At 33.3% G+C, this 15,470-nt stretch overlaps 1 protein-coding gene across 2 annotated transcripts in view; it reads right to left on the bottom strand.

Annotated features, from left to right (window-relative positions):
• Positions 1-9,858, bottom strand: part of LAMA2 (laminin subunit alpha 2) — a 493,622-nt gene extending 483,764 nt beyond the window's left edge. For both annotated transcript variants that reach the window (XM_006926157.1, XM_006926158.1), the window contains exon 1: positions 9,666-9,858. In XM_006926157.1, coding sequence (XP_006926219.1) covers positions 9,666-9,771 — 106 coding nt within the window. In that variant the 5' untranslated portion in view covers positions 9,772-9,858. The remainder of the gene's footprint in view (positions 1-9,665) is intronic.
• Between the last annotated feature and the right edge of the window lie 5,612 nt (positions 9,859-15,470).

Raw genomic sequence — 15,470 nt, 5'->3', positions numbered from 1 at the left:
ATAGCCACAAAGTATTGCTAAAATTTCCTCTCTGTTGCTTGTTTAAATCACTTCTCACATTGAGCTACTAACATAACTATTAACTAATTATAGGACCTTGTGTTTCTTCCTATCTCTGTTACTGACTTGTGTGACCTTGATAGAATTCTTCAGTCTATCTGCTGTGACCTAAATAGTTTGTCATCTACAATCTCCCAGGTTCTACTCAACAAAAATTTTTAAATATTTTGCTCTTCTTTCTTAAGCAAAAAGGATGTTATATGCACTGTGAATATCATTTTCTGAGCTTTGTGATCAAATAATAAAGATGGAAGAAGAAAAGAGCTCATAGTTAACTGATTAGCTGCCAAATATTTTCACATATATTATCTCGCTTAATTCTATTTTATTAATAGGAAATTTAAACTCTGTTGACTCAGGTTTTTGTTCTTAGCAAAAAAATAAAAATAAAAATAAAAAGTGGTAACATGGCTATGAGTTCAATTCTTTCCATCACCCAAGTCTATACTTTTTCTACTATTCGAGGTTATCTTCAAAGCAGAGGAACGAATATGGAAATTGAAGGTATAAAGAGGTATATGTTAATAAGAGTATTTTTGTAGGCTAAAGTGTGAAGTTCAGAATAGTGAAAGACTAATACACAAATTTATGCTTTGTGTTTTCAAGTATATGAGCAATTCCTTCATGAACGGTCTCAGCTAAATTTGATATATCCCAGTGTTGGAGAAAATGTACCGATTTAGGCCAGAGGATTTCTTGGCGCCAAGACAGTTTTTAGACTTAATTCATTTTTCTTGAAGCATTTTTAAAATACATATATATTGAAGTCCTAATAGATGCTGCATGTTTTATATTCATTATTTTATATACTCCTCAGAACAAACCAATGAGATAAAGTAGCTACCTAAAATGATAATTGCACTGCTTCATGTTTTTCTTCATACTTTCAGTCTCATTCAGTAATTTAAAAAGGCAGAGCAGACAATAGGCCAGAAAATTGTACCAACTATATAGCCTTTTGAAAAAAATATATTTGATGTGGCAAACTTTACTAACCTTATTTCCACTTTAGCATAGAACCTTATATGTTACAAGAGACTTAAAAGGGATTTCACCTTAGAGTTTTAATGGTACAGCTACCGTACTGAAAAATATAATCATCCCATGTACAATTTATTCTGTGGTCCATAATCATTTATCAAGGCAACTAGGCTTTTCTACAAATTCAATTTTTAGATTACGTTATTCTAGATTGTTTTGATAAAATTGAAAATCTTATGATTTAAGAAAACAAATCAAATAGCAATATACTAAATATAGTAATTAGGTACTGTGAGTTCTAAACTATAAATGGTACATACATGCATACATACATACATGTAAACATAGATACATGCATCTACAAACACACCCTCTCAAAATCTAGAAAGTATGCAAAATTTTCTGTCTTAACTGAGAAGTTAACTTCAAATGAAATTCTTTCAGTCTTTTCAGTATTCTATACTTTTTCAGAAGGAATTTTGATATTCACTCTGCTCTCATTCTTAGATATGTCTATTTGGTTCTTGCTTTTTTCATTCACTGATATATATATATATATATTGACTATTTTTTTAAAGAATTCATTACATAATAAATATCATTAGGTGTCTAGCCTGCTGAAGTAATTTCTGTGACTTCAGAAAAGCCAATAATCAATTGATACTTTCTTATAGTCTAACATCCAGCAATCCAAATCCTAAGAATTTAGAGACTACAATTTGATGAATACTTTTAAACTTATGCATATTTTTAAATAATGCATGTATATATTTCTGCATAATTTTAAGTAATGTGTATACTTTCAAATGAAAAAGAGCCTTGAAGACTACACATTTTATTATTATTTTTTATTTCCTATTCTTCTATAATGCCTAGTGAATCACTGGTTTCAAATTAGACTACTAAAATAACTCTGAAATAAATACATGATATTTTTTCAAGGGATTCTATAAAAAATAAGGAATGATCAAAAACTCCAAAAGAGATGACAATTTAGGAACCATAAAATCGGGAGAAGGAACATTCTCTAATTTCTAATTCAAAAACTAACATTAAAATTTGCGTTTGTCTTTGACGAGTTGCTAGACATCTATTTTCCTTTTATAAAATGAAGATAATTATATTAACCTACTAAACATATTAACCTTCTACTATTGTAATAAGTAAATAAATGCTACGTAAATAAATGTGTTAATACTCACAACATGCTGGGTAGTATTAAACCAATCTAAAGCATCTGGCACTCAAAACACAGTTAAACAAAGAGCTTGGGGTGGCACACAACCTGGTGGTCAACTGAGAGGACCACATGTGGAGAGATATTAATTGCACAAGTTACCTTTCCTAAGTGCCAGGTATCAAATAGTTCTTTGTCTTCATCATCCAGAATTTGCATAGATTAACTTGTTATTTGAGTCAGATTGTCATAGAAAGCCACTGTTGTAATAATCCACTAATAGACTATCCTCTAAGATCTTTTTTCTAACTGTCACATGTCCAAAAGTCAAATAGAACAGAGCTCCCATGTTAAAATCCACATTCAAGATGACTGAAAAAAGAAATGTTTTGTTTTGTTTTGACCCATATTAAAAACTTTGACAAGTAAACATCTAGCTTTAACTCACATGTAAGTTTAGATTATGCCTCAAAACTACCCTTAGACAGTAAATATCAAATTGTATTTAATAAGATTTAAGTGAAGTTTTGCCTTATATATCTTCTTAAAAGTTATATTTGCTAAAATTATCTTTGAATACCATATTGTCTTTGCAAGAAAGATACTAAAGGAAAAAGAAATAAAGGAGGAAAGTAAAGAGGGTGAAATGGAAAGAAGAAAGGAAGGATGGAAGAAAGGGGAAGAAGGGAGCAGGGAGAGAAAAAAGGAGGAAGAAAGGGAGGGAAGGAAAAACAGAATGGAAGGGAGAGAGGGGGAGGGAGGGAGCAAGGAATAGAAGAGAGGAGTAGGGAATGGGGGGGAGGGAGGGAGGAAGGGAGAGAGAGAGAGGAAGAAAGAGAGGAAGAAAGAGAGGCTATGCAATTTTCTTTACCTAAATTTGTTCTAAATAATAGAATTTAGTCAGGCCAAAATTACATTACTTTACTCCAAAGGTTACTGTAAGACTTGCAATGATCCTTTAAAAAGTTATAAAAATCGAAACAGAGCACAGAATATGTCTCTGATTGTAAAAATAGGTAAGATTTCAAAGTTCATTTCCTACAAAAAGTCATCAGATCAATACATCATTGTGTCATTTTCAACAACTGTATCTAAACTTTAGCTGTGATATGAATTGAATAATAAGAAAGAGAACTCTGGTACACACATATATTCATGTGGGATTGTGAAAAACTTATTTTTGCTTTAATGTACACATTAGTTAAAATTTCTCCAAGAAACCTATGGCATATTTCTAAGAACACTAGGGCAAAGTAAAAGGATATGTATAAGTTCCCTGCCTTTGAGTTGCTTTGAGGCAGTGACATTCTTTTAACCATGAATTAGGATTGTGATGCCAAAATGATATAAAAAGTTTTACAAAGATGCATCTGAGCTTCACAATGATAAGAATGTTGAGGTGGAATACTCTGAAATCAAGTCACTTATGTGTGCTCTATAAATGAGAGATCTAGGGCAAGAGATGAACCTACAGTAATCCTACATTTGGACTATTGGTCTAGTCCAATGGATTAGAGCCTACTTGAAAAAAATAAAAATTAAATATCGTTTCATTCATTCATTTAATTCTACTCCAAACTCTCCAATACCACTCATCTCACTGACACTAAAAGGCAAAAGATTTTCAATGATCCAGGCTCCCATTATTTCTCTGACTTTCTCACTGTGCTCCAGTCTTACGCCTTTGTAAGCCTGTTCCCTATGAGGAGAGTACTCTTCCACCTGATATCCGTGTGAATCCCTCTGAGATCACCTTCAAGTGTTTGCTCAAGTGTGACCTTCTCAATGAGGTCAACCTTTATCACTCTATTTAAAACAGCAACCAACCTCCCTATACTCCAAAAACTCCTGACTTCTATCTTGCTGCATTTGATTGTCCAGCAATCTTATCGCCCACTACATTCTATACAATAAAGGTATTTGTTATATTATTCATTATATATTCATCATATTTCTGTCTCAATTAGAATATAAACCACACGAGAACAGGAATTTGTTTTGTTTTGCTCACTGAACACATTCATTCCTTAACCACATGCCAATATACATTGGCCCACCAATTCCTCGAACAAATTCTGACCTTTGAACTCAGGCTTACCAATTAGTACAGCCCAGAATTAGTCTTCTCTTTCCTGCCTGGTATACACTGAACATGTCATGAATCTTGAGAATCATGTGCCAATCAAGTTTTGTATTTCTCTAACTTCTACCTTGTTTTTTCATTCACAATAACTGGACTTCTGCCTAAATTCCCACTTAGACACCCAGCTCAAAGTTGTGACTATACACAAATTCTAAATTCCATTCTTCTGTATTACAAGCTAAATTATTTGTCTGGTCATTGGCAACACTTTCTTTCTGATCTTTTTCACAGCTTCCAGCTGCTAAATAAGGATCTAAGGCAAACCGGACAGATGACCTGCAGCTACCATTATTTTTTTTTATTATTATTTATTATTATTATTATTATTTATTATTATTACCATCCTGCTTGTAAACTCTTCCAGCCATTCTCCACCCACCTAGTAGAACCTTATTGGATAGTTATGTAGATTGGAATCAAGTGTGCATTAGATAAACCCTTTGGACTCTACAATTTAGACAGTTAGCTAGCTACCCTACTGATCTTGTTATGCACGGATAGGCTAGATTGAAGTTAATTCTCCCTATTCTAGACCACACTAAGTCCCAATTCTCTCTCTTTCATTGTGGCCCAGAATTGTGGCCCCATAATCATAAAGCAGATTATGAAAGGAGATGTGAGACCTCATATAAAGTTAAAGTGAATTTTTTCTTATAGTTCACTGCTAAATCTATTTGGATCAAAAGAAGGAACAATGATTCAGTCTCAGAGGTCCAAGTTGAAAAGTCTAGCACATTAGTCACTGTCAATGAATAATCAGTACTTATTAAACATATGAATAGAAAAAATGGCAATTATCTGCTTTAGATCAATGGTGATTGAGAAAATAACAAGATGTAAAATCTACCAAAAAATAAACTTCTATGAGTCATAGCTTTTGCAATATAGTTGAAAGGTGTAAAAATTACAAATCTTACTACTTCAGAAATTCTTCCTATTTAAATAAATACCTCCCATAAAATACAAACTCATGGTTTTCTTACAGCAGTCATATCTAGAGATAAGTCTTAGGATATCTATTTCAATTTTTAAATAATTATATCTAAAGAAGGTAAACACTGTAGTTATTAGTGTGACAATTATTCATATTTCAGGAGCTATAGTAACTGAAGTGAATTAAGAAAGAATTGGCAGAGCATGTGCATAATCCCTAGCAACTCTTCAGGTCATTATTTTTCATGATATCTAAGAATAGGCGAGTTTTAGGAATAAGATATATTGGCAATTGTATACATTGACATGTGAAATTAAAAATTATAATACAAAATTTATGTTATTTTAAAAAATTCTACATCCATAACATAACTGTCAATATTTAATATGTTCTTATTTTCAGCCATACGCTTTGTTATGAATCATTTTTACTAAACTATTAGACCAGTATGTAGTGCACAAATCAACAAGTTACATATGTAGCAAAAGAAGATACCCTCAAAAATTAATTTTATGTTTACACACAATAAATTTCCTGCAAAGTTCTCAGGTAATTTATGAAGTGTTTTCAGATTTTATAACATAGGATGTTTTAGAAATGCAATCAATGATGATATAGAAATTCAATATTAAATTTTTAGGTGTGCTTGCCAAAAATATGTGAAGATGGTCTCAAATATGTTTTTATTTTAAATCCCAGAAGGTGTCTAAAAACACATTTATGTACACTTAATATTTTCTTGGCATTTTTCAGAAGTTTCAGAAGTTTAAATACAAATTTGCACTCCAAAAACAAAAGAATGCAATACTAGAATACTGAGCTTAGAAAAAGACTAGAAACTTGATGAGTCCTAACTTCTTTTCTGTAGAGACATTCCACTCCAAATCAGACCTATAAAATTGTACATAACTGCATAGACATTTCCAGAAGGCTAGGTCCTCCAACACAACCCAGTTATTTCTGAACAGCTCAGAATGGGACGAGGGAGCAGGTTTCCTTCCATTTTATTGAACCCAAATATTCCTCTTTGTTGTGTACTTCTAGAGGTCTGAGTTCAGGCTTTAGGAGGACATTTTAGTCTCTTTTCCATATAACAATCTTTCCAAAAATTTAAAGACATATCTTGTGATTCCCTAAGTCTTTCTTTCTCCAAATTAATAGTCATCACTTGGAATAGCCTTCCTCTGAAAATATTTTCAGACTATAATGCTCTTCCTTCTCTGAATTTACAACAACCATTTGTCAGTGAAGCACTCAAATGTGTTTTAACCAGAAGATCCATCTGCTTCTATGAGTTTTAATAAAATTGAGTTGGTTAACATTTTTGTCACCACGTCACACTATATGTTCTAACTGAACTTACTGCAATTCAGACTTGTCTTTCCTCATCCTGTATTTGTACTCATTCCTATTCACATAAAGGAAACAATAAATTTCCAGAATAGGGCAAATAAAATTATTTAATATCTAGATAGAAATAATAAAATCAGCTTCATGTATGGTTCCATTCATGGTCCAGGATATAGAGACCTTTAAAGTTCCCAAATCTGTTATTACCAGCTTAGCCCTGCAAATCAGTTTTGGATCACCTGCAGTTCTGATAAGCTTGAATTGTATGTTTCCCATCAAACCATTACCAAGACAAACAAACAAAAGAAAACCTCCCTCACACTTCTAAAGACTTCTTTCCAGATTAACCTTGATCCACTACTATGCAATATTCTTTGGTAACTATCTTTAATCAGTTGCAATTTACCTATCATTACATTACCATTTCCACATAGTATTCACAAGAATCTCAGGAAAAGATTGTATCTACTGCCTTGCTGAAATCCAGGACCACTTTGACTATCATCCTATTTTGTCGATCTTAAATCTAGTTTAAAAATTCCCTTAGAATATCATTCTTCCTGAATCAATGCTATTCATACTACAATTCACTATGCTATAGAAATTACACAAGATTTTAAAGAAAAATAAATAAATATCTGGTTAAGTTGCTAACTCAATTCAACATTTAAAAATAATTGCTTCATGTCAATATTCTTAAATAAACCAGCAGTGTACTAAAAGAGAAAACAGATTTCATTCTAAACAATTAGTGGTTGGCCAGGAAGGTCAGTACCACTATAATCACAAAGAGAAAAGGTGATGGTAGCCAAGAAAGCACTTCTGTCAAACTCATATCCAATGATCGTCATTGAGAACTTGCTTTAACGAAACACTAAAACGGAAACAGGCCTCAAAAATTAAATGTAAAGAAATCTTCGTACCATAAAAAGGGAACTTCGACATAAACAAAACTAATAGTTATTTTAGTTGTTAAAAATTAGGTTATAATGAGCTGTATGAACTTAGTCACAACTACTCCAAGCTTTGGGTTTTAAATTTGTCCAATAATAATAATAATAATAATAATAATAATAATAGCTGAAAGTGAAATAATAAGCTCATGTACATAAGGCATTTTTAAATTATAAAGCACTATACAAATTTAAGGTTATTGTGAAATATATTTTACATATACTTTTAATATTAACAGACCAACGTTTATCCTTGAGCCAATCTCTAAACATATTGCAAATGATCTATAAAATACACAATAGAAGTTCCTAGAATGTAGAATTTAGCAGTCTATAGTACACTCTATGCTATAGTTATTTTGCATAGAATTCCTTATTATACATAGTGTCCAAGTTTTCTCTCAACAGAATGGTAGTATAAAGCTGCCCTTCTGCATTCACCTCAATCTGTACCTGGATCATAGAAATCAGAGTTAAGTTTATCTGAGAGAGAGAGAGAGGAGGAAGGGAGGAAAGAAGAATGAAAGGGATGGGGGAAGAGGGAGGGGAGAGAAGAAGAGGGAGAGAATAAGAGCGAAGAGAGGAGGAACATGCTACAGAAAATTCTCAGGAACGCACTTGATGTCTATTCTGCATGCTTTAAGCTTTGCCCTGCTCCAAGTGAACAGAAGGACTGGTGCTCCTGACCTCTCTTCACTTCCAGCTGCCTAACAGTATTAAAGTATTGTGTATTGTTAAAACATATAACTGAGCCAGGTCAATATTTAAAAGCAGTATTTTTATAAATCAGCTGCCAGAGATATTTTCAAAATCACTGTCTCAAAAAGTCTATTAATTAAGCCACACTGACTTCATTTTTCCTCTCAGAAAAGGAGAAGCAAAAATAGAAGAAGAAAAAAATCACATACTGAACTTAAGGTCATTTTTATTCTTGGAATTTTAATCAAGGAGTTATTATTGTAGCAAGGAGCTCCTTTTTAAATAAAATAATACTACTAGAAATGCTAGATTATAAAAGGAAAAACTATTAGAACTATTAGACATCACTTTATTCCAATTAACTAAAAGAGGGATAAGTGTGTTTCCAAAATTTGGCAGATTCAGCATCATCAAAACTTTCAAAAGAGGTTAACTCCAAATTTTGTACTCTTAGGGTAAATATTTTTATATTTGAGACCAAACCTTAAATATTTCTTATTTTTTTTTACTTTGATGCATGCTTTCCAACTTACAGAAATGTTTGCTGAAATAATGTATTATAAATTGTTTTAAAACGCTGCACATGTGCTTCTTTTAAAATGCATGAGCATAAAATAACTCTTCAAAGACTCCCCAGAGTTTCATAAATGATATGCATATAAACATTAAGGCTCTCTGAAGAGCATAATTTGAGTTACATTAAATACAACTGTTTTCCAAAGTCCCCTGAAGTGTGTATCTGGTCATTGCGGTCTTAATTAAAATTCCAATGACATAGAAGGCTCGTCTGTATTTAAGCAAGAGGAGAAAATTCACTATAATATAATAGGATACCTGAGATAGGATGTCAGTAAAGAAAAGATGAGGCTGCAGGCGCCATTGCCATGAAAGAAAAAAAAAAAGCCACATACTTAACTATTTTACAAGCCCTGTTCAAATAGTTACAAAGTCCCTTAAAAAAAAAGTATCAGCTGCTCTACATAAAGTTCCGAGATGAGCCACAGCTTGGGAAACCTTTCTCAGCGGGGAAGCCATCTGATCTGGAGAAACTTTTCTTTTTCAATTGGTTAAAAGTTTGCCTCTTGGAAAGATTTTGGAAATCAATTTGCGAGATATATAGTGATAGCAAGTCTTCTAAGAAACGACTGAACAATGAAAAGCACTTCATGTTCTTTTGGGGGAGGTAGGCAATTCCCCCTACCCCACACAGGGAGTTGAACGTGAACTTACTCCAGTCTTAGCCTCTCTCTCCCCAAAGCGCACTCCCCAAGGGCAGAGCTGTCCCTGGCCACGAACTGTTAGATGGGACCAGTAAGGAGCCTCCGCCCCACAAAAGTATGTAATCTAGAGCCCGTGCCTCGATTGTACCTCTTTGCTGATGTGCCTGTGGCAGCTGCTGCAGCCCCTGCGTCCAGCCGCCCCCGAAATCCTCGCTGAGCAGCAGGACCAGAAGGACCCCAGCGGCTCCTAGCATTGCGGTGGCCCGAGCGGATCCACTTAGGAGCCGGAGGAGTCGCTGCCGCCCTGTCCCCTGCCCCGGCTTGTGAGCTGAGTGAGCAGCAGCTGCCTGTGTTAAGAGGAGGAGACAGCCCCCACTGGCTTTGGCTCAGCCGACGACGATGGAGGGTTGGGGGAGAAAGAGGACACTCCCCCACCCTCCCCCTTCGCAAGCTCTCGCCCCACGGACGTCCAGGCACAGGCCCTTTTAAAGGGTCCTCGATGAAAAAGGCCTTTCCTATAGCGGTCCTTCCTTCTGAGAAGGGATCATTCCTTGCTTGTAGAAGGTGGTCCTGGGGACGCTGCAAATCAGGCCCCGAGTCTCACTGCTTGGTAGAATGTTGGCAGGGTAGCAACGGGGCGATAAAATAAAATAAATCCCCTTGCTCCCCTGCAACGTTTATGACCAATATAAAGGTTAAAATTAAGGTTTTCAGTTTAGTAGGGAGACATTTATTTATAGGGGTTAAAAAGACTTTGCAATTGTTTCAAAATTTTATCTCTTCCAATTCCAATGTCTTTCCTTTAATCAACAGAATTTCTGTAAGTAATTTTTGCCATTCCAGATTCAGATGACAGCTTCTTACCTGTTTTTTATTTGTTTGTTTGATTTATGGTCTGTATTTCTCATAAGGTTTGAAACAGCTCCTTACTGGGTTTTTATGAGACCTGTGTGCTGTCTCTTCAGTTTTCTCCATCACTGGCAGCACTGCTGACATTAGTGAATTGTGAGGGCAGAGCTAGTTGCCTCACAATGGGTGGGACAAATCCTACACCATAAATTGTCCCACAGCACTTGTGAATGGGCCACTGAACATTCATTTAAGTAACAAAAAAATTATATTTGAAGCCTAATTTAAGCCTATTTTGCACTACAACATTTTTTGCATGGATTTTATTTTCTAGGATGCATCTATTATGCAAATTAAGGAAATGATATGCTTGGTGTTTTTAACTTTACCGAGATTTGTTTGCCATTTGAGAAAATCACATCACTGATAACAATTCTGCTCACAATATTGTCTCCAGAATACTTTCAACACCCTGTCTGTCACATTGATGGGGACCCTGGGAATAGGGTCAGGCTTTTATTTCATTTTGCCTTCTAAGGCCATTTTACCCAAGTATTTACATATTGAAATACATATTTTATATAGATGATATTTTTTCCTTTTTTATTTTATACTTAAGACATTATATTGATTTTTTAATATTATATTAAGTTAGCTGATATAATCTATACATTTCCTTTCAATAAAATAAAGGAAGTATTTTTCCTGATAGGATTGATTGAGAACAATTAGCCAAATGATGCTGAAGTGATTGGATGTCCCTCAATATTATTCATATTCTTTAATTTTGTTAGGATTAGTATTAGGAAACTTTATCATCATTTTTTTCTTTATTGTGGAAATTGCAAAGTGAAGTTTGTCCCAAGCTTGGAGAAGAAGACTATGATCTCTGCTATCAACTTGTCTGATTCAACACAGGGGAAGAATACAAAATTATTTAACCAAAATTAAGATACAGAACCAGTACTATCAGAGCTACATATTTTTAATAAACCTAATTGAGGTACAATATACACAAAATACATGCACCCACTTGACGTGTTTAAAAAAGGTAACCCCCCATTTAAGCACCCCAATTAATATATAGTCTATTTCTATCATTCCCCCAGTTTCTTTTCTGCCCTTTGTAGTAATTCCCCCAATCTCTACCCCTGGACACAGGAACCACAGATCTGATTTCCGTCACAATAAATTATGTTAGCTATTCACAAGTTTCATGTAAATGGAATAATAAAGTAAAAGTCTTTTGTATCTGGTTTCTTTCGCTTGGTATATTTTGCAGGTATAGCCAGGTTGTTGCTTTACATGAGTAGTGCATTTCTTTTCAATGCTAAATAGTATTCTATTTGTTTATACATTTACTTATTGTAGTACATTTGGACTGTTCCAGTTTTGCAGTATTAAGAATAAAGCTGCTTAATCAAGTGTTCGTGTGGAAATATACTTCTCAGTTCCTAAGAATGATATTATTGAGTTGTTTGGTAGATATATAAGAAACTATGAAATTGTTTTGCAATATGGTTACACCATTTTAAATTTCCACAGTAATATGAGAGTTCCAGACATTCCACATCTTTACCAACACCTAATAGTATTTCATTTTAGCGACTCTAGCGACTGCATAGTGGTATCTCCCTGGCGCTGTCATTCACATTTTTCTAAAGATGCTAAAAACGTTTTCATGGACTTACTGAGTATTCCTGTTACTTTTTTTGTGAAATGTTTTGCTCATTTTTCCTAATAGTTTTATTTGTCATATTATTATTAAGTCGTAGGATTTAAATATATATATTCTGGAGAAAAGTCCTTTGTCAGATATACTAATTATAGTGCATATTGCTCTCAGTCTAGAACTTGACTTATCCATTTTTTTCACAGTCATAATTCTGATTTTTACTTTTTTTTATTTTGCTCTTTAAAAAGTTAGACATTTATACAATCCACGAAGTGATCCCTCTGATTACTCTAGCACCCATCTGGAATTACACTCAACCATTACAATACTATTGACTATACACCCCATGCTATATGGACTTTTCCATTTCTTGACAGCTATTGGAGGAGGTCATTGAGAAGACCTGATTGCAGGATGACCTGCGAGGTGGATCCAGGCAATCGGAGACCACACACACACACACACACACACACACACACACACACACACTCTTACGTTCTGCCTGCTTTCCCCACACTTCAAGGACATAGCCTTGAGATAGTAATGTGTTGCTGAGACCATCTGGACTGTATGCATGACTGAATCCATTGAAGGCCTACATATAAACTTTAGATTCTGGCAGGCAGGTGCAAAGATCTTGCAGGCATACATGACAAGCCTTGAATATAAGTGCCCTTGCTGATCAAACCTGTCACCTACTAATCTGGAGTGGTGTGCCTCTTACTTTGGTTTCTCCTTGCCCTCAATGTACGGGGCTCAGTTTGTGAACTAACAACTGCTTTAGAAGAACAAAAGTGTTTAATTCTCATTTAGTCCCATTTATTAAGATTTTTCATTTATGCTTAATACTTTTTGTGTTCCATTTCAGAAATCTTTGCTTACCCCAAAGTTATGAACATTATTTTATTTTTTTCCCTAGAAATTTAATAGTCTTTGCTATTATGTTTGGGTTTATGGTTTATTTCAGTAAATCTTGATATTTTCTATGAAGTAAAGGGCTTAAGTAAAGGCTTTTTTTTTTCCCCATGAAGATACTCATTCATTTCAGCACCATTTGTTGAGAAGGATATCATTTTCCCACCTAATTACCTTGGCCCTTTTTTTTCAGAATTCAATTGATCATATGTGGATCTATTTTTAGATTCTCTTTTCATTGATATTATATATCTTTATGCAATATCACAGTCTTTATTATTGTAGCTCTATAGCAGCCTCAAAGTTAGGTAATATAAACTCTACACTTTTGTTTCGCAAAACACAATTTTTTTTACTATTTTAGGTCCTTTGCATTTGCATACAATTTTTAAAATCTGCTTGTCAGTTTCTACCAAAAAAAATAACATAGCAGGGAGTTTGATTGCAATTGGGTTGAATCTACAGATACATTTTGGGGGAAATGATATTTTAGTAATATTTAGCCTTCCAATCTATGAATATAGAATGTCTCCATTTATCTATATCTTAAATATTCTAAGCAGTGTTTTGTAGTTTTAATGTATATGTCTTCAACATAATTCCTAAAATCTACCTCTCAATATTTCATGGTTCTGGATGCTATAGTAAACAACATTTTTAAATTTAATTTTTCATGCTAATGGTAATACAAACAATGTTAGTTATATACTTTGGATCCTACGAAGTCATTAAAATCACTTCGAGTAACTTATAAGTAGATTCCTTAGTATATTTTATGTTCAGAATTATGTCATCTACTAATAAAGACAGTTTTACTTCTTTTTCAATCTATATACCTTTTACATTTCTTTTCTTGCCAGATTGCACTGTCTATTACTGCCAGCAAAAGTTGAAGTGGTGAGAGTGGACATTTTTGTCTTGTTTCTGATTAGAGGGGAAACCAGTCATCTACTGACCATTATGGTGACAGCTGTAGGTTTTCAAAAGGTGCTTCTAATGAAGTTGAGAAAGTTTGCTTCTTTGTAGAGAGGTTTTTTTTATGACAAAGAATTGTTAAATTGGGGCAATGCTGTTTCTGCATCTATTTAGATAAACATAATATTTTTTTGGTTAATATGGTGAGTTAGTGACTGATTTTCAGTGTTAATCAAACTCACAGTCCTGATATAAATCATAATTTGTCATGTATATTACCCTTTTTATATGTTACTATTTTAGATTTACTAATGTTTAGTTAAGTATTTTATGTCTATATTCATGATGGATATTAGTCTATAGTAAATTTTTGTAATTCTTATATTGAGTACAGAGTAATGTTGGCCTTACATAATTAGTTGGAACATGGTCCTTCCTGAAAGAGTTTGTAGAATTTGTACAATTTCATCCCAAAATTTTCGATAGAACTTGCTAGTGAAACCATAAGGGCCTATAGTTTTCTTTCTTTGGAAGGTATTTTTATTACTAATTCAGTGTTTTAAGTAAATATAGAATGATTCAGATTCTTTTATTTTTTCTTATATCAGTTTTGGTAACTTGTATCTTTTAAGGAAATTATTTTGTCCAAGTTGTCAAATTTATTAGCATAAAGTTACTCATATTTCTTTATTATCCTTTTAATGTCTGTAGTGTCTATAGTCATGCCCCCTTTTTCCTGATATGGTGACTTGTGTCTTCTCTATTTTTTTATATTAGGCTTTTTTTTACAGAGGCTCATCAATATTATTCATTCTTTTCAAGAATTAGCTTTGGTTTCATTGATTTTTTTCTATTATCTGTCCATTTTGTTTTATCAATTTCCCCTTGTAGCTTTAAAATTTCTTTCTTTCTATTTATTTTAAGTTTACTTCACTCTTCATTTTACAATTTTATGGTGGAAGCTTAGAACCCCAATTGTAGAAATTTCTCCTTTTATAACTATTATATTGTAACCATTATAACTATTATATTATAGTAATAGTTATTATGTAACTATTAAAGCTCTGAATTTTTCTCTAAGCAGAGTCTTAGCTGCATCCCACAAATTTGGACTTTTAAATATTTTTAATTTAATTCAATTTGTAAAAATTTTCTTTTGTGATTTCTTCTTGGACCCATGTGCTATTTTTAAGTTTATTGTTGCTATAATCTCAATGTTTATGTTTCCCCAAGATTCATATGTTGAACTCCTAAAGCCCAATGTGATGATATTAGGTAGGAGGCAGGCAGGACCTTTGGGAGGTGATTAGGTCATGAGAATGTAGCCTCATGAATGAGATTAGTGCTCTTATAAAAGAAACTCCAGAGAGCTCTCTTGCCCAGAAATTTTATTAATTTTAGTTTTTATGATTTTCTTTTCTCTTCTTCTTATGTTCAATTTTAACTTTAACTCTTTGAAAATATTTACAATGGATGTTTTGAAGTGTTTATGTGCTTATTCAAACATCTGGTTATGTTTCTATTGACATTTTATTCTGATTATGGGTCATATTTTTCTGCTTCTTTGTGTGTCTGGTAATTATTTATTTATTTTTTTAA

This window comes from Pteropus alecto, unplaced genomic scaffold (genome assembly GCF_000325575.1).
Source record: "Pteropus alecto unplaced genomic scaffold, ASM32557v1 scaffold79, whole genome shotgun sequence".
NCBI lineage: Eukaryota > Metazoa > Chordata > Mammalia > Chiroptera > Pteropodidae > Pteropus > Pteropus alecto.
This window is presented reverse-complemented; position numbering and strand designations above follow the sequence as displayed.